Here is a 21359-nt window from a genome sequence, read left to right on the forward strand (position 1 = left end):
TTGTAATACGGAATTTTCTACTGACGTTTGCCTAGAGTTTATCAGTTCGGTAACTATATTATTTCCCCTCATTTAATAAGAGATATATTGAGCAAAAAACTTTAGGGATGTAATTTTACTAAATAACATTTAAAATTAAGAATTTGTAGTAGATAGCATACCTTACATCCGATTTCATTATCTAACGTATACTCCTGCATACCGATAAGGAATATAACATTTGTTATTGCCAATGCTATGCAAAGGTTGATCAATATCTTTGATGGGTTATTAGTCCTCAGCTTTCTGTAACGAAATCACGAAAATAATGATAAAATATGCAAAGATCAGAATTTCATTTCTCCTTTCAATGTTTTAGCTACATTTGCTTGGAATATGATGAACCTTAATGTAACATTATTTGGTTTATTACAAAATGTGTTCCATTTCCTTCAAAAGGTGCAGGTTTTAAGATAAATACCAAACTAAATCTTGTCAAAATCCTGCGTACATTTGGCGGGAACTGCTACAAACTTAATACCTATGCAATGCTAAATAAATGATACGGAACATATTTAATTTAATTTATTTGTACTTAAACAGTTTCCGCCCGTTAAGGAATAAGAGCTAATTACCATGTCAAAGATGTGTCTTTTCATAACTGGATTAAAATTGTACTCATTTACAAGTTACTATTGTTACGTTTGTGATTATTAGAGGTATTATCAAAGTTAATTCTTCACGAATGTGTAACTAGATATCATTACTGTAAACGTATTAATTTTCGCGGTTTATGCCAAATGAACATATTCAAACCTGAACATAAAATACGTAATCAAAGTGAGCACCAATCCTAAAAGAGATACACCACATCCAATGTAGGATATGTAAGTCAATGCAAGGCGATTGGCCTCACTCAATCCTCCACCAGTTTGGTAGATATCCTATAAAAAATGGAAAGCACAGAATATGGTAAAAGATTTCATTTTCATCAAATGTACGTAATCCTTGAAACCAGGCATTATTTCGTTGAAGTTTGTGTTTTACGATAGAATGAACGTACTCATTTCAAAATCAGAACAACAGTGAGTAGTGCTCATTAACTTGATACCTCCCCCACTCCCTTAATTGATAGCGTGCTTCTATCTACCTTGATAGTGATATGAATCAAAATCTAGATACATTTTGTATGTAATAAAATTATACGACAGATTCATTTAATTCCATTCAGTGGTGTAGGAGGTGTAACGTGCCCCTAGATTCATAAATAAGAAAGTCCATTTTTTACTTTGTGTAACCCCATATAGATTGGAGTCAAACTTTAAAATAGAAAATGCAAATGGAAACGAGTTATTAAGATTCTGTGAAAGTTTAATAAATTCCCATTCAATGGTGTGGGAGGAATTTAAAAATAAAAGATGCCCCCGCCTACCAAAAGGAAGTATGGACGGAGGCCCCTATCACTACATACCCAACTTTGTACGTAGGGGTATAATAAAACTATAACTTTAGATGGTACATGTATATCAAGTTATTGTCCACCGTGTACCAAATTGAAAGCAATAAATTATAACTTTATAAGTTCCATGGTAGAAGTCAATCCAAGTTATTACCATCAGTAAGGCAAAACTGGTCAAGTGATTGCATTGACAGTCAGTATGACTACCGGGTACATGGGTCTTTACACTACAGCCTTCTCCTGACCATTTCAGTTTGGACGACCCAGTAGTCTCGATGAAAACACATTGCGGTTTATCAGAATTCTACAAAATATATTTAACTGTTTGTTATTGATGCGAGTTAAAAAGTACAATTTAACATTCATCAGTACCTTTGTCTAATACGTTTGAAAGCAAAATATAAGACATTGAAATGTTCCAGTCATATCAAACTTAATGTTTACATGGTTTAATAAACTTTATTTATACTTTGACTTATTGAAAATAGTAATTTTGCCATCGAAATTGAATTATGTTTCTTGAATCTGATGCTAGTTTCTTCATTACGATTCAGAAATTAAATTTAAAAACTATGCACCATATACACCTTTAGAGATCAACAATACATACATTCATCTTGGCTTAAAAAACGCACTGCTTTGCCACAATGGCAGGTCTCATTTCATTGGGATTAAAATAAAATAAACAAATATTTAGATAACAACTGCCACAAAAATTCTTCATCTTTCTATTTTCATTTAAACATTATCGTAATTAATGCTTATAAACAAATTAAAAAAAAACAACTACTTAAGATTCGTTTACATACTTTATTGAAATGTTTAAACCTGAACAAAACAGGTCTATTTAAGTTCTGAACATCTGTTTTCTGAAGTGTGGTAGTTATAACTGGTCCGTTTACTTTATCTGATGTCGATGTCTGTAAACCTGAGGTATCAACGTCCTAAATAAGTGGTAAAGAAAAACTGAAGTTTCAATCAAAGAAACGACGTTTGAAATATAAGCGAATGATATCAAGCTTATTTCGTTATGAATAAAAATAGAGTATGGACAGCATTATTTCCTGAAGGCCATTTGGCATCCAAGAAACAACACAGGCGTTTTAGCTAGTTGTAAAGAGACAAATAGGTATAGTTTAAGAAACAATATGACAAAGTGAGGACATTCAGCAGTATATAGATACTACTAACCGTAAATATTTTATTTTTGCCATATACAGCAAATGAAAATTTCGTCGAAGTCTTCTGAGTCGAATCAAACAATGAAGCAGGAACGACGACCCCAGACTCAAGTCCAGACTGATCTTCTCCGTCTTTTACCATAACCTAAAACATTCAAATTAGAAATAAAGTTGAAATATCAGCAAACATATCGAAGAATTAAAACAAATAGACTATTCATAGATATCAGAATCCAAAATATGGTCATCACAAAAAACAAAATAATAATAATAACATAAAAACGAAATATAAAAAGAAAAGTCGGCCTACAAAACAAAAACAAAAACAACTGTTTTTTGTAATAAAACTCTGACTAGAACTGGATTGATACTAGATGCTCCGAAAGAATTAGCAATTCATGAAACAACAGCAGGGCCTGATCATTTGCTTTTGTTACTTTGTTTGTATGATTTTAGTTACTTTGTGTTCTTTGTTGTGTATGTCTGATTTCCATGTCTGGTCTTAGTCCCTGGATTACACTCTTTTGATTACCACTATAACGTTGGTTCCTTTGATTACTCTATCACATAGTAAGTAAGTAAACTCCGGAAGGTGTCAAGTTCGGTGAGTTGTCATTCGTAAGTGTAAAATATGATTGACTCATCTGAGAGAAAGAATTGTCATATTGGTGAGTCAACTTGCGATGACGTCACAAAAAAACGTCTGTAGTGGTGATATTAAGAAAGACTGAGCATAACCTTGTCATTGAATCTTATTTTATCAGTATCCACATTTTAAAAAAAAGTAAAAGTTATAAGTCACATGAATGAAAAGAACGAATCAACTGAGAAATGGTAACGTTATAAACTGGAGATAGATGTTGGTACATGTATAGTACCAATAAGAAAATAGAAAATAACAATCTAATTTTAAAAACATCTTTTTTGTTAAGCCTTGGTGTCAAATGTCAGATATAATGTACAGGTTGTGGTCTAGATATGAAACGGACAACGAAGTATCTGTTGTAGTTCCAAATTCCTTTGCAAATACCAAATTTATTTTACTATTCATAGATAACGCTTCATTTACATTTATATCAAAGAAATTGCAAGTAAAGTCTTAACTAACAGCTTGTTCTTCTTTTACTTTTATAGCCTCTGTAAAAATCGAAATTAATACGAGAAATTCATTAGATCGGTAAGTGTCGGGCTTATTTTGTTCCCATAGGTATTCCAATGGTCTGTATTGATACAGCTTCTTGTCTTTTGTCCCATTTTTGATTTGTTAGGGTGTTTGTATTCTATGTCGATTTCAAGAGTTAAATCCGAATGCAACAGATTTTTATAGTTCGATTTATTGTATTTTCACACAACTGTCCTAGGTTAATGGAGGGTTGAGCGCTCACAAACATGTTTCACCCCGTCACATACATTCTATGCCTGTCCCAAATTAGGAACCTGTAGTCAAGTGGCTGTCGTTGTTTTTCATGTTCATTGATATTCATTTTACAATTTTTTTATCGGTTAGGTCGATTTCGTCTTTTTAAATATGTTCACATCATTTATTTTGGTGACTTTTACAGTTTCCTTTATGGTATGGATTTTTCTCATCATATGTGGTGACCTGTAGAAGTTTAATTGTTCGTTGTTTATATTCTAATGGATGACTGGCATACCACAACTCCTAATTTTATATACAAAACTTGGAAAAAATCCAAAATGACACGCACAAAGAAACAAAAAAAAAAGAGCAATTAGGACATGTTACCATATCAATATATCTCAACTCTTTCTAAACCAGACTATACCTTATTATCTGTTAACTTCTCTCCAGGTTGTACCATAGCATTCATTGTAATTCCAACGAAGTTATTAGGATCTGTATGTTTTACGAGTAAGGCAAGATTGTCATTTACTGCAGAAAATCCGCTATTTGATGTCGCAATGTTATTAGCAAGAAGTTCAACAGAATTCAGAAGTCTAAAATACAAAATACTTGGCTAAACGCGTCAAAGGTTTAGTAAACAAAAATAATGTAGTTTTATGCACTCTTTATAACAGTCTTGTAAGAATCTGGCGACCTCAGTGTAAAGTGTAAATAACTATAAAGGAGCTATCACAGGTTTGTATACTTAAAAAAAGACTGTTAGAAATAGTATCAAGAATAGAATGAAAGGCAAAATTAACAAACAGATATAATCAGTGATCAAAAGGAGAGTCATTCACAAATGGCAATATTAGGGTAATACAGGAAAAAAAACAACGTTAGAAACCAATTCAATGGTCCTGGCTAGGTAAAAGCATTTCAAAATGGAAGGTGGGTTATACCCGATTATATTGCGCGCTAAACCTCCCGCTTTTAGTTCGGTTCATTATTTCCGTAACATTTCAATACAAATGGGCAGCATAAAACTGCTGCAAGTCAAAATCGGTAAAATCTGTTGTCAAAAGAGCACAGAAGATATTAGCAATAAATAAGTGAGGAAGTGAAAATTCGTGTTGATGAATGATTCTCTTTAATATGAACCACATTTCCCATGTGTTTATATCATAGGAATAAGTTAAGAGTGAATTAAATATGCACCTTTCTGATGCTTTGCTTGGATTATTCGCTATTGCATCATCAGGAGCGTTTAGTAAGTTACTTATACTTTCAACCATATTTTCACTCATTTGTTGACTTGAAAATACAGATTTCTCATTCAACACATTTTCTATGACATCCATGGATAAGGAAACATCTGTATCAGTGAACTGGTGTGAATCTCTCGTCACCTTCAGTAAATCAGTCTGAATAGTAGGTGCGTTGGCTGAAAAACGCACATATTCACATATATTAACTAAAAGTAAACAAGACATAGTAAAGCACATGTATCAGGTTATAACAGCTGACATTTGTTTTTAATTGTCTTGATTTGATTTTCTATATTATTCTGGTTAATGACTGACAATGCTTGTTGGCCTACGTTTAAATCTGATTGTGTTGTAGATTGTCTTACATTTATTTCTCGCAAGTTTCAGGTTTAGCCATGAAGACGTATCATGGCATTAAGAAGGATGGGCAAAGGTAATAAATCAATAATTCTATCGACATACTATGTTTTTAGACCTAAATACAGTTTAACGTCTGACATTAAAATATTTTATTATTTGCATTCAATGTAAATATAAGGCAAAACGCATTAATTTGATAAAACTTGGATCGTCCACAATGTTTTAAGTAATAAAATTAATCTTACTGCTAGTAACTTTAGTGTTAGATAGATCTTGCAATGTTTGGGTAACAGAACTGCTACTGGGGCAGTTGGAATAATCAGCTACCGCCCATTCAGCACCACCAGCACTATTTTTATAACTAATAAAGTGGAAATTCGTACAATGTATATATCAATGTATAAAAATAACATTTCGAAATTAAGTAGCTTTCTTTGTAAGAATCATCCAAAATCTGAAAAATGTGATACACTACAAAAAAAGGCTACATACTTTTATTTTTGTAATTAAGTTGTTTTATGGGTCTATATTATGACATGTGTAATTATTCATTCAGATCTACCTGCTCTTAAGAGAAAATCCACATTGAAAATCCAGTAGATTCTATTGTATTTGAATGCCATTTACAGAGTTATCTCCCTTAATTTTGAAATATACAGTGCATTCTATATAATTTTTATCTCCTAAGAGCACGGGTTATATGAAAATCCACATGTTATTTTCTGTTTACTATGACATTTCAAACAAAATATCAAAAATAAAAATATGTAGGCTTTTTACCCATGAATCACATTTTGCCTGATCCTTAGCTGGAGTGCTACTTAATACTTTTTTAAATGTGTAAAACATGATATACTTGTACATTTAAATACAATTATATTTTTCAACTTATTTGATTCGAAATGATTATAAACATTTGTTCTAAATATCCTAAGCCGAATATATTATATGTCAAGTAACTAATAAAAGCTGATAAAATCACATTTCTTATTCTCCTCTGCATAGCCATTCAGAATGAGGGCGATAGACCCTTGTATCTTGATAATTCATTTATAAGGAAGTTCATGATAAATGTACAACCATGAACATTCAAAATAAATTAATCGAGTGCACAGTGTGTTAGGAATATATCATCTTCAACATTTATAACAAGTGAAGTCCATATCAGCTTTCCAGACCCCATACACTGTATAAACGAAACAATAATTAAGACAGAAATATTCTAAATAGCTACTGTGCGATCACATTGGTATCAGTTATAAATTGCAGTTATTGCGAATTTTTTTGAAAAGATAGTGCTTACTAGTAATCGAATTAAAAGAATGTTTAAAGCAGTCAAAAACAGTCATATCACACCGCTTCAGTTTTTTTAAGTACAGTAATCTTTACTCTAAAAGAATTTTTAAAAAAACTTTTACAACGAGCGTAAGTCACCAGTGTATGCAGTATTTTCAGATAATGAAAAGGCATTCGGTCGTATTTGACAAGATGGAATATTTTACAAAACTTTTGGAAATCGGGAATGTGAAAACTCTGGAGAATCATTTACATCTGGAACAAAACATCTACAGCATATGTTAGATGCAGCACATTTGTAAGTCGTGAATTCCGAATAGAAAAAGGTGTCGGTCAGGGACGCGTCGTGTCGGCTTGGATTATTTCTCTCTTCATCAATAATATCATACAACAACTCTACGAATCAAAGTTTGACCTTTTTATTGAACATTTAATTGCATATTTCTTGCGTTTTTCTTGCGGGTGACAGAATTTTGTTAAGTGAAAACAACTGTAAACTACTTTTGAACATTGTACTTCAATATTTAACTAAATTGAGACTTAAATACAACGCGTCAAAGAGCAACTTTTAATTTGTCTATTCAGAAAGAAAAAACTGCTTGCAAAAGAATAAATTTTCGTTTGATTTTGGTGATAAAGTAATAAGAAAGTGTGACCAAGTGACTTATGCCGGAATTTCGATAGACAGCACTGGTAGAACACTCGATAGAACTGAAAAATCTTGTAAGAAACTCAAACGCCATAATCACTCTCTGTACAATTGGTGTTAATCCGAATGAAATGTCAGCGATAAACAATACAACCGTCTGAAAATGGTCACACTACTGACTGCAATGTCTGCTTGTAGAACTTGCTCGATTTGCCTTATACTTCGATAAACGGTCTCTAAAATATTATGCATCAATAACCTTGGACTCTGGTCTGTCTGTGGACTTATTGATAAACTTTAACTGATCTTTCCGGAAGATTATGTAGGGCGTCCGTCCACATAACACACAAGCAACTTTTCAAATTACGCCTTGCAAAAACTAAATAGAGATTTTACTCAAACAACTCATACATATAACTTGATCGAAACTTTAGTAGAATATGACATGCTCTCTTTTCTTGAAAACTTTGTTAAAGAAACCTACATACTAAACAAACGACTGTGGTGTCGACAATATTATGTAAGTCGGTGACTATTTTCGAAGAGACCAATTGGAAATTATCCGTTCATCGTCGCCCTGAACTCAGTCAATATCGAAACATCCGCTCTTGTTTAAAGCAAAACAGACTTGGTGGCTTACATCAAATAAAACCGGAAGCACGAAACAGCATATCCTCTTAATTTTTCTAGGTTTATTTGTAATCAAAAACGGCCACTGCATATCATGTAATCTATATACAGCAGATCTTGCAGATCATTTTATTATGCATTGTGTGAAGCTACTAGATAAATGAAATAACCCATTCTACAATTGTTGACCGCCTATCTCATTTTTTGGTGACATTACTGATTTTATTAACAGACTCGATTCCGGCAATCAATCAATCATTTATTTTTCACCTCCGTTGGGCGTATCGAGGGGATAGACACTTGTATAATAGTTCCTAATTTATAAGCAAGTTCATAGTGAACTGGTTTGAAACCATGAACATTGTGAACATTTAAAGAAATAAAAATAATTGGTTACAAATCAGGACGTCAAACTAAAGATAATCGATCGGTTGCACATGTGTTAGGGATAATATTGTATTCAACATTTAAATGCATTCAACATTTCCGATAGGATCTTGGTTTCCTTTAGTACTCTTTAAAACAAGTAAAGTCCATATCGACTTTCCCGAAAGCATACTTGACACATTAATTGTCGACTTTTCCGAAAGCATACATTACACATTAATTGTAAATAGAGTTGATCATAAAAACACCCCAAAAAAAATCGAAACAAAGAGAGGGTACCAGTTCACAAAAGTGTTAAAATAGGAAAGAGTTATTAATCTCAATTATCTGATATTACTCTGGACTTTGGTTTGATATGATGTGGTTTTTACTGACTTTATACTAGTATACCTATTTTCACACCAAAACGGGCTATAACTTAAGTACATGGACTTCATAAAGGTGGGATCGGACATTAAGCACAATGCTGAGATATCGTAGTGTAGAGCGAACACAGTGTTTAACTTATGATTATATTTTCATTGTTCATGCATATGATTAACTTTCATCCTTTTATGGATTTGAAGCTAAATGAAAACAATAAAAAGATTCGAAGAAAAATATTACCATTTCCTAGTTGCCTTATATGCAGAGTTCGTTGAACAGTCAATCGTTGCCGTAACACCTGTATACACAGACGGCCATTCAAAAACACCTTTGTCAGTTTGGGAGGTTTCCGTAAGACACTGCTGATCTGTAATACAATAAATTTTAGGGTTGTTCAAAATGTTTTACCCACCGTACAATTTATCTCAAAAATCAAATATTTACATCACTGCACTACAGTACCAATTCTGAGCTATATCAAAATGATTATTTTATATTTTGTAAGCTATAAAGTTTTTTTAGATTAGTAACAACATTACATCAGAATATCGTTTGAGCCTGTTTGTTTAATTCTTGAATTAATAATAACCCGTTGCTTCAATATCCTGCTTGGTTTGAAGCATTGGTGTCTGTAAAAAATGTGGTCATTGTTTTGACAAAAAAAAACCCGAATTTGTTGGTCATTAGTAAAACATGTGTTTCATTGAATAATTAGTTTTGTTAAAGCTATAACTTTGAAGTTTAAAAATGAACAAATTTATCTATGACAATCAAAAGTCCTCATAAGAAGAAAGTAAAATATGAAAATTTTCAAATAGTGAGTAATATATAGTTTGATATTTCCTTTTACTTAATAAAAAGAATGTCATATTCCAAATTTCTTAGATATACTTCACCATAAGGAGGATTATATACATTAATATGTCAATCAAAGTAGCAAACATGTTATTAAATTGTTTGTTTTATTAGACAACAATGTTCGACAAAGTCGACATCAGGTTATACGGCAAGTATATAAAAACTTTAGAATATAAGTAGATGTAAGAGGTACCTAATAAAACAACATCCACTTTATCAATTATGTAAGTGTGCAGTTGGTAAAGCGATGCAATACGATTCTTTATATATTCAGCTCTGTCTTCCGTACCGACTTCTTCTACAGTTGTAAAGATTATCTGAGTATTAGCTGTTATTTTTGGTCCCCTGATAAAAATAAAACAGAGTATAAGAATAACCATTTATGGACTAAGATAAGCCTTATGTGTTGTTCATAGAAAGAAGGGAACCAAGGTTATAGCGGTAATCAAAAGTATGTAATCCAGGGAGAAATACCAGACACGGAAAACAGACATACACAACAAAGAACATGAAGTAACTAAAATCATACATACAAAATAACAAAAGCAAATGAGCAACTCAGACTCCGCTAAAAACTGGGAGCTTTTCAGCTTTTCTAGAAACATCCGCAGAGTTGCTCATAAACAGTCAAATTCGGGGAAGTCGAAAGAGGAATGGAAAACTATGGCACATTGAATAAATCAGTTTAATGGCGCAGGTGAATACACCATCACGATCCACGAGTTCATGATGATGACCATAAAACTTCTGTAATAATGACTTCAATCTTGTAGCAACATAACCCTGTTCCAGAATCCTATTCTAGCGCGATTCAAAAAGTCTTGGTAGTTTCAGCAAGCTCTGGCATAAAGTAAAAATACTTACAATAAACAACCAAATAAATACATTTTATTGCTTATATACATGCCATATATGTTTTAATTAAAACGAACTGTCCTTTTTATGAAAATATGACACAAACTGTGATTGAACTAACTAGTCTAATAATTTAAACCAAATAGTTTATTTGTGGGGCAGTCTCATTTTCAGATAAGTTTTTGCATATTTTCCGTTCTTGTTTTAGACGAAGAAAACTGAGAGAATCTTATTGAAAATAATTTTACCTGACGCCCACCACTGTAGACACAAAACTCCCAAATGAATCAACTTGATTGTTTAGTATACCATCGACCTGAAATATCACATGTCGTGTCATGTTCAAAGAAACATACCAAAAAGACATAAATATTTTGTTTTTTTTTTGTAACAATAAAATATTTAGTGAAATTGATCAGGTGAACACGTAACTTTCATTAAACACACGCATTCACAACGTTAAATCCCGACATTAATACTATGAAATAAAATAATCTCCTCATGACATAGCAGTTTCATTGATGTTAAAATATAAAACCATAAAACCATATCATTATCAGTGTAAAATTAACGACAAAAACGTATTGATATACTTTTATATCAAGTGCGGATTCCGATTGGGATAACCCCGGTTATCCCTGGATAAAAACGAAGGTTTGATATTTCGCATCATTCACATTTGGGCAATTTGCAGGTAATTTTTGTCGCATATCCAAACTGAAATCCTTTTATTAACATTCATTGTACTCAAAGAAAAAAGTAGAGTTGTACTACAAATCTTATGCATAGACCCTTCGATAAGAATGCCAAAAACTGTCAGTAAAGCTCACAAAAGTATTCAAGGGAAATAAAAGGAAAAGTGAAATATCAAAATATGACCATACGCGCCGCAGAACGCTAAGAGTTAAAAAGTGTGTATAACTAATTCCGCGACAAGTTAGATCTCAAAGCGTTCTCGACACGAGTGATAATATTCGACTATTCACGATATTCAATTGAACATCTGGTTTACTTTTTTATTTAAATAGATAAAAAAAATGATCGGCGGATTGGGAACTGACGTCAAATAAAGTCAACGGCACATGAGAATATTCCTGTGACGTCTTGACAAGAGACAGATCGTGGGTGAAATTTCATAATTTATTCCACTTGAGAAAAATCATACCGTATGGCATGATTTATTGCTTTCTATGTTATAATACCCCTTCCCAAACCCAAAAAACTATATGGTAAAGAAATCAGCAAAATTGTCTTACAGAAAGTTGGCTAACCGTGACCTAATAGATGACATTATTATATACCACTGCCAAATTGAATAGTTGCCATGATTCGCACCCTCAAACCCCTGACATCACTCATTCATATTTAGCGGGTATCGTCCAGCGCCATCTAGTGAGTTACTTAAATTTAATCCGGATCCAAAATCCAATCAAATCACTCGTAATGGAAAGTCTTCGATATAACTTACGAAGTGGCTACACATAACGTCATTTTTTTCCAGTAAAGACTCTACACAGAATCTACAGTTATCATTTTTGCTCAAATTGAATCATTTGTGACATCATGCAACTTTCAGTTACTATATCGGATCGTCCAATACCTCGTATTATTGTTTACCTTTCCACAGACATTTTATGTTAAATCGATTTTCATTGGTGCTTCTCACCCGGAGAAGCAACCAATCGGAATTGGCTGAACGATACCCGCTAAATATGAATGAGTGATGTTAGGAGTTTGAGGGAGCGAGAATGGACTCAAAACCCTGACTTGGGAGGATGGGTCACCATATACCTTCCGTTTTCAAAGAGTGATTATGATGAAACACACTACAACAAAAATATACAATTATCAAGTTGTCTTTCATTACCAAAGTATAAAACTACCAAACATATAAAACTACCCAACATTTATATTGATATATTGATATCAGATACATACTTGGGTCTGAACAGCTGTCACAAACGTAGAATAAGCACCTGACCCAGGGTTGTTTAAGTCATTCGGGAGATTGTCTCTTAAGAATCCAGTAGCCAAATATGCAGCCGTGTGCATTCGGCCTAAAATTTAAAAGAACATATTAGCGGAGCTAAAAGAAGAGCATTGCGTTTACAGAATGCTAATTATTTCTAGTATTTTCAATCTTAACAAGCAAATGCATCAAATTATGTTTGTAAATCGTTTTATAATCTTGACCATCATGTCGGACTATCCCCATGTACATACAATGATTCACCCACGCCCAACTTTTTCCAAATAATAATAGTAGCTTTTTTTCCACAGTGGTCCCAGTAATTTACAATTTACCGTTTTACTTTATGACAGACAGAATTATGGTATTACGCCAAGAAATAATATAATGGGGCAATTTTATCACGTGAAAATCCATAAACATGACCAGAATGTGAAAAAAATGTGTGACTAAGACGATCTACATACGAATTATAGCGAGCCGAGATTAGATATAAAAACTGATAAGAAGAAATTGGAAACAAGAGGTAACACAAACAACTAAAGCCCCATCAATATGTGCTCCCTCACAAAACCGGGAGTGACATCTGGTACTCCGGACGGGTAAGCATGCCCTGCTCCTCCTCCAACCCAACATATTGCAAGTGAGTGTAATCCGGTAATTGTCAGGCAACAATAATGCAGCTCCCCGACACGAGAAGAAAAGGTGTCCCATAAAAAATAACTCTTGGGCGATATTCTTCAATTCAACAAAATGTCATGATTTGATAATGGAAACTGTGGAAAATAATCCGGAATAGAAAATGCAATAAAGATGATAAAAGAACACCATACAATATGGGACAGTCCCAAACATATACAACTATATATGTAAACACGCCGGAATATTTGATCTTGAACTTGATATAACATAGCAATAAATAACGCGAAAAAATAACATCGTGTTAAGAATTTACTTGCAGATATATTTGTGTAACGTCCTCTCATGATAGTAGTGTGATTAATATATAATTGAGAAAGTACCGTAGTGAATCATATGATCTAGCTTCTTTGATTTGCTCCTATATAATTATGTCAAAAGTGCTACACTACTGCAGCTAGTACGTTCGTTGTGTTGTCAATCCGGTAAGACGTGAATATCGCTTCTCAACTTTGAGATAGAGAAACTTCATATTGGCTAATCAAATTGTGATGCCAACCGTTAAACTTCAGTAGTGATAATATTAACAAAGACTTAACACATTCCTGATTAAGATGTTTTTGTCAACATCCGTGCTCTACAAAAAAAAACGTCCGTATACCGATTACAGGTTCGACAGTAACGGACCACCAGTGAAATGTATACTCGAAATACTAGAGGTGTGGGGGAAGAATGGGGAAGTTTATAACTGGGAAATTAAATATGTAAATATGTAACTAGTATAAACAAAGAAGAACTTAACATATTGACTCTAAATTAACAATTGTATTAATCATTCAATGGTTTGAATTCAAGAGCCACGGTCAGGATTGATAAAGCCATAACATGAAGAATACGAAAAAGGCAACTTAAATTCTAATAAATGATGGTTGCAATGATTGGATAAACCTATAGAGCAAACAAGCTTCTGCTTTTAGAGAAACCATGCAGAAAACTGCTTGTGCCATTTTCAACACATAAAATTGAGCAGCTCAAATTACCCGTATTGTTTTGGCAAGCTCACTTTAGAATCGAAAGCACGTAACTGGAGTATGAGGCAAAAATAGTAGAAGACGATTATTAGCACCTATTACCTAAGGCACCTATCACCTAACAACCTCTGAGGATATGGTTTTTAATTTATATTCTGCAGTTAATGGGTATTCTGGATTTATTGTACTCAACATGGCCGAATAGTTCAGAATAATATGGAGGTAGGATCTGAAAAAGTTTCGTATCTGTTTACTTAAACAAGAAATCGTGTACATGGCCCTTGATAATTGTTCCAGATCAGATACTATATAAAATAGAAGACGTGGTATGACTGCCAATTTGACAGTCATCCACCGAAAGTCAAGCAAACAACAGTTAAACTTACATGTCACAACATGTCATCAATGATGGACAACACCCAAACCATAAATCAATGTGTAAAAGGCCACAAAACAACTGAAGTGACACTGTTCATAAAAGACAAAAAATGACTTAATTGAAAAAGCGTAAAACGAATAACAATGAACATAAAAACTACAACATCCATAGGACTACATGTTCCTAGCTTGAGACAGGCACAAACACTATGCACTTTGACTCTACTTGCTTGTTTTGTTTCATTTCGTGTTAACAAAACAATACTAGTACTGTACAGAGAGCACTGGTACCCTTACCTCTGAGTGGTCTTTTGTTACACTGATTACCCACACAACAGAATTTACACCGAGCAGTCGGCTGACCATAACAATGGTTTGGATTGTTCCGCTCATACTCTAAGCATTGGGTATACGTTTGACACCCTTTGTTTATCACCAACTGTGAATGTACGTACACCAACTCTTCATAACAAACAGGCTGAAATAATGAAAGAAAATTCTGATTAAAAACTTTGTATATACTCAGTTTGAATTATAGCATGCAAGTGCACGTATAAGGGAAAGTTGAGCAAACGACAGCTACTAAAGTTGAGCAGACGACAGCTACTATTTAAACACTATGATAAAACAGTTTGCCAGTTTAAATGTTTAATAACAAGCCTTGTAATACAAATAATTTTGAACAGTAAAGTAATTAATTTCAATTAAAAACAAATGTCATACTTTACATAGGATTAAAGAAATACTTTTTTAAGCATTTTTTAAATTTCGTAATTACTTTATTTACATGTTTACAGTTGACAGAAAAGAAAATAATAACAGTATGTTGCAGATTTGAACACTTTATTAACAAATCCTTGCAACTTGCAGAAAAGCTTTCGTAAGACATTGAGCTGATTACATTGTGGAACATGTCAGTAGTGTTGTAGCAGATAATTAACAGTTGTTATTTTAATATTTTTAGATTGCTTTGATTTGACGTATTACACATATATAAAACGACTATACAATCTAAAGTTAACGCCATGATAAGCCCTAGACAAACAATGACAAATTACGAGAACATTTTGCATTGACTGGAAGCAGAATGCCTGTACAATGAGGTTTGTCATGTACAAGACTATTAGTAAACGCATGCAAATGTAGACTTTTAGCAATGTTATGATGTAATTTTTTAAACAAAGTTGGTAATACAATTCGCCTTTTTCATTTATTTTCTTCAGTTTTATGGGAAACCCTCATTTATATTTCATCCTTTTAAATAAAACAATACTCAAAAATATCAAAATAGTTTGTTTAAGAGGATACTATAATTATTACAATGTATCATGAAAACCAGCTTAGTATATTCCAATCTTGGAAATAAAAATTAATAAAGATTTTGCAAATCTTTACAATTAATCTAAAGTTTATCGCCAAGAACACCAATAATACCCTTACGGATACATAAAAAAAATTATCTTAATAATAATATCCAAAAATCAATAAAAAAATTTTAACACAAGAAAGACATTCAGTGACAAAATTATACATGAATTTTCTTTACTAGAAACTAGTAAATTATATTCAGATGTACATTCACCTATTCTTCTGACCTTAGAATGCAAAGATAAACATGTTGATATTATTGAGGAAGAGCCAAGGCTCATGAATAAAAAGATAAAAAAAAAGTGGGAAAGAGAAAAAATCTGGTGACTTTAAAAACAATCTTAATCGCCAATTTATTGATAACATCGAAAATGTCAGCACGAATGATATTGACAAAAATATGATAAATAGCCTTTCTCAGAGAATTAACTTAATTTTGGCAGATGCTGCTGAAAATACATTTGGTTCATATACGCCATCGTTTGGACAAAAGGCCAAATAGGCAAACGATAAACCTTGGTTCAATGCTAACTGTAAATTGGCGAGAAAAAAATATAGGCGTTCTAAACATCAATTTCGGATGTGGAAGACAGATGCTTTGAAAAATCAAACAAAGCAACTATAAAAGAAATACAAATCGACTATGGATAATAATATTAAAATACATAGGCAGCAACTTAAATAATTTAAAATCTAATAATTCAAAAGAATATTGGAAAATATTAAATGGAGATAAGACAAAAAAGTCACCAGACATACCTTTAGATAGATTGTTTGATTTTTTCAAGGAAATTAATACGAACCCACATGATGATATCTTTGATCTATCTGAAGTAAATGTTCTTAATGAACAAACTAACATATAACAATGGAAGAAAATGAACAATCTATTTAACGTGGGGATGATAATATTGTGAATGAATATTTAAAGCATTCCTTTTCTGTTATGCCTGATATTTATGTAAAACTTTTCAATCTTATTTTTGAGTGTGGCATTGTTCCTGACGAATGGTTACTAGGCAACATTATTCCAATTTATAAAAATAAAGGGGATCAACTCGATCCAAAAAATTTAGACCCATCTCGATCATTAGTTGTTTTGGAAAACTAGTTACATCCATTCTGAATAATAAATTAAACAAATTTTCAGAAGATGTAAACTTGATTTGCGAAAAGCAAGCAGGATTTCGGCCTGGATATTCAACCATAGACAATCTTTCTGTATTTACCTCACTTATAAGCCTCATGAAAAAATACAGGAGAAAAAAGTTATTTTGTTCATTTATTGATTTCGACAAAGCTGTCGATAAAGTTTGGCGAGTTGCTCTCTTCAATAAAGTGTTACTTAACAATATTAATGGCAAAATTTACCATGTCGTTTATAATTTGTATATTGGTATAAAATCTAGAATAGCTTACAATGGACAAATGTCAGAATATTTTGAGTGTAATATTGGAGTCCGTCAGGGTGACAATTGATCACCTTTCCTATTTGCACTATTCTTGAATGATCTGGAACAATTATTCGAGGATAATGATGTACAGGATTTAGAATGTTTATTCGATGAGATTGAAGAACATCTCAACATATTTATCAAATCATTTTTGCTTTTATATGCTGATGACACAGTATTATTGGCAGGGTTTAAGGAGGGTTTACAATTCCAAATTGACAGATTTCAGGAATACTGCAATCAATGAAAACTCCATGTTTAACACGAATAAAACCAAAAAATTATGTATTTTCTGCGGGCCGTGTCCCTAATAATATTAATTTTTTATACAATGGAAATCCTATTGTAATTGTCAAAGAATTCATATATGTATGTTATTTACAAGATCAGGTAATTTTTCAAAGCGAAAAAAATGAATAAAAAAAACAATAGAGCTACGTACGACGAACTTAGAAAGGTAGACTCAATAACTTATCAAAACGTGACCAATATGATTTGTTTGATAAAATTGTTAAACCCATTCTATTACATGGTTGTGAGATGTGGGGTCCACTAATTTGGATATCATAGAGAGGGTTCACCTTAAATTTTGCAAACTATTACTGAATTTAAAAAAGAGCACACCAAATTTTATGATATATGGTGAGCTCGGTGTATATTCTTTATACGTTCACGTAGTCTCGTATGGTGAGTTATTGGGCAAAAACTTATTATTGGTAAAGATTTTAAAATGTGCAATGTATTATATAGATATATGTATGAGTTATATAGTCAAAACAGATACAAATCTCCAGGGATTGATTTCATTAAGAATATTTTAAATAATTGTGGTTTTGGGAATATTTGGCATGTACAATTTAATGGGGGATTTCTCTCAGATTGGCTAACAACCAATCTGAAACAAAGATTAAAAGAACAATTTCAACAAACATGGAGATCTGATATTGAAAACTCGCCTACTTGCTTTTGTTACAAACTGTTCAAATAAGATTTTGCATTTGAAAAGTATTTATATATTTTATACAAAAAGGATGCCCTTACCCTATGTAGATTTAGAGTAGGCAACCATAGATTGCCAATCGAAACGGGACGTTGGCAAAATTTAGATAGAAATTTGCGATTTTGTACTTTGTGTAATGACAGAGAACTGGGAGATGAATTTCATTTCATACTTCAATGTTCTTTTTTTCTCGAATGCTAGAAAACGATTTTTGAACAAATGGTATTTACAGCGAGTGAATGTTTTGAAATTCAAAGATTTATTCCAACTAAAAGGTAGACTTCAATTAAGTAACCTGTGTAAACTCATTAGATTTATAATAATGAAGTAAATGTACTTTTATAGTTCCTCAAGTTTGTTCCAAAACACTGCCACTATCCCTTTAACTTGTTAACTTCTAACCAAAAAATCATTAGTAGTTTAAATAATGTTCTTGGCATACGCATAATGTTTACTGATAATTTGTATTACTTTCTCTGTATTGTAAAAGTGTTTAGAGAATAAAATTATCTAAATAAAAAAGTGACATATTATACAAAGGTTGTCTCAGATTTGAACAGATGTTTATGGTTAAGTCACAGTTTGTACAGTCTTGTATAACCAATCTGCTTATAAGACATAATTGAAATATCAGTTATTGAAAAGGATCAATTTTCAGCATATATATTTCCAACTTTTCGACGTTAATGAATAGAAATATCAATAAGATAACTCATTTAAATCCGTTTTGTTTAACGATTTGAGTAATAACTTATTTTTGCTTAGTGAAATGGGTACTAAAATACTGAACCAAGAAGATAGACTATAGGGCTATGAAAGATTTAAAAACATTGAAGACATAAGACAATACATTTATACATCATTAAATTTGTGATTGTGATTTTCTCAATAGCCTTTTTTGGGAGCCTTGATACTGAAATGGAAGACTTAATAAAAATCCCAAGCGACAGTTTTACAGACCTATAAACTATGACCATTTAAGACAATTGTTGAACATTTTACGATGGTATGGTTATAACATGTACCACGGTGCGCAATGGTACTAATGGGGACTCTTTATTAACGGAGATAATAAATAATAATAAAATACATCTTCTGCATCTGATCCTGAAACGTATACTGAAACTAAACAAAGATGCGTCTTCTGAAAGATAGTCAACACTATACAATATAGTTAGTATCACAGTTGAATCCCCCCCGCCCCCCCCCCCCAAAAAAAAAAAAAAACTGTCGGTATACAATGACAGAACAGATTGAATGTATGAAAGAAAACGCGTTGTTTTTAAAATAGTAAAATAATGTGTAATAAGGTACACAATTAAGAACTCAAAATTAAAATTCATCTTTTAAGAGGCTGTCCATGTAAAAATCAGGCAGATAAAAAAATATTCCACGAATGTTTTTTTGTTCCAATGTAATGTTTATATCATGTATGTAAAATAGTATAAAAATGGATGCCATTTTAATAAAATTTTAAAAAAAAGTGACATATAAGCAAATACAACTTTATGGACTTTTTTGAAGACATAATTATTTATAGTAGAGCGCCTGGTGTTTTTGAATAGTGTTTGCAGCTAATGAAATAAATAACTGCATTATTACATCATAGAATTGAAGTTCTTGTCATTCATTTTCTAGTGTTTTCAAGTGATGTGCTATACGATCACGGATCATGGTTAGTCCGTGAACGTATAATATGATTCCGCACCATGTGTACTTCTTTGTTCAACAAAAAGCAAAGGTTCATTTTGTTTTGATTTTGTTTATTACAATAAACTCATTAAAGTATTGTGTATACAGACTCAAATCCTTCATTAAATATTCTAGCATGAAACCACGGAAGATTGATGACCGGGAACGCCTGGGTTTGTTTTAAATATCTTGATTCGATTGATGTTTTTGAAGACGAAAGGAGACCATGTCTTCCTTACAACAAACCTATAACGAACTTCATTAGCGAAATTGAAATCACAACAAAGAATAAAGCCTGTTTATGTAGAACGAGTTTGTTTGTGCTTATTTCCTACATTAAGGAGTATTAAAAGATTTAAGACTTGAGATTGGGTAAACAATTTCATAAGTACAGTTTTGTACCAGCAGATTTCCATTTTATATATGATTAATAAAGCAACATATAACCACAACATTCTTATTTGCCGTCAATGATGAGAACGTACACGATTCAGAGAAAAAAAATAAGGAGAACAAGCGACTTCTACATTTCAGAATATAAGATATTTAGGAGTTCATAGGTAGAGTAATATAGTCAAGACGTTAAAACATTGGTCAACCAAAACTATCTGTGCCGATAAACCGGCCAATATACTGTTAATGAAACCCATGTTTCATACACTTGTTATGACAAAAAAAAAAAAAAAAAAAATGTTATAAATGGCTTAGGCGTTTTATCTTACATTTACTCTGGCACATGCTCAGCGCACTGGATTAATTTTTTTTCACATTCGTTTCAATTTTTCACATATTAATTATTTCTTATTCATATCTCTATAATTACATCATGAAAGGAAGCAATCTTCTTTCCGTTAGATCAATTATTAAAGTGACCCTTTCATTAGGAAGACAGAGAACATTAAATGTAAATACATTTTTACTTTATCATGTCGATACAGAAGAAATATCTCAGCAATTCTATGATCATACTGAAGGACGCATATCAAGTTTCATGTTCTTATCTATTAATCAAGAATTAAACCCTTCAGAACAGCATAATTTAGTTTCTTCAACAATTTTATTATGAACAAAACACAAACAATTGTTATGTTACCATTTTACAGTCTTCAAAATAATGACTCTCTGATTTATTCCATGGTATTAAATCACAGAATAAGTACTTTCATACGTGCTAAATAGAATAAAGCTTCGTTTT

At 32.1% G+C, this 21359-nt stretch overlaps 1 protein-coding gene across 2 annotated transcripts in view; it reads right to left on the reverse strand.

The window, feature by feature from the left end:
- Window positions 1–21359, reverse strand: part of LOC148615026 (adhesion G protein-coupled receptor G6-like) — a 69368-nt gene that overhangs the window by 6613 nt on the left and 41396 nt on the right. For both annotated transcript variants that reach the window (XM_088589621.1, XM_088589622.1), the window contains 13 exons: window positions 14948–15128; window positions 12572–12690; window positions 10882–10949; window positions 9972–10123; window positions 9161–9287; window positions 5838–5953; window positions 5183–5408; window positions 4407–4578; window positions 2630–2764; window positions 2248–2382; window positions 1593–1742; window positions 796–923; window positions 162–285 (listed from right to left, as the gene is read on the reverse strand). In XM_088589621.1, coding sequence (XP_088445747.1) covers window positions 162–285; window positions 796–923; window positions 1593–1742; window positions 2248–2382; window positions 2630–2764; window positions 4407–4578; window positions 5183–5408; window positions 5838–5953; window positions 9161–9287; window positions 9972–10123; window positions 10882–10949; window positions 12572–12690; window positions 14948–15128 — 1833 coding nt within the window. The remainder of the gene's footprint in view (window positions 1–161; window positions 286–795; window positions 924–1592; window positions 1743–2247; window positions 2383–2629; window positions 2765–4406; window positions 4579–5182; window positions 5409–5837; window positions 5954–9160; window positions 9288–9971; window positions 10124–10881; window positions 10950–12571; window positions 12691–14947; window positions 15129–21359) is intronic.

This window comes from Perna viridis, chromosome 6, assembly GCF_037379345.1.
Source record: "Perna viridis isolate PV_CMFRI_1.1 ecotype Kerala chromosome 6, ASM3737934v1, whole genome shotgun sequence".
Classification (NCBI taxonomy): Eukaryota; Metazoa; Mollusca; class Bivalvia; order Mytilida; family Mytilidae; genus Perna; species Perna viridis.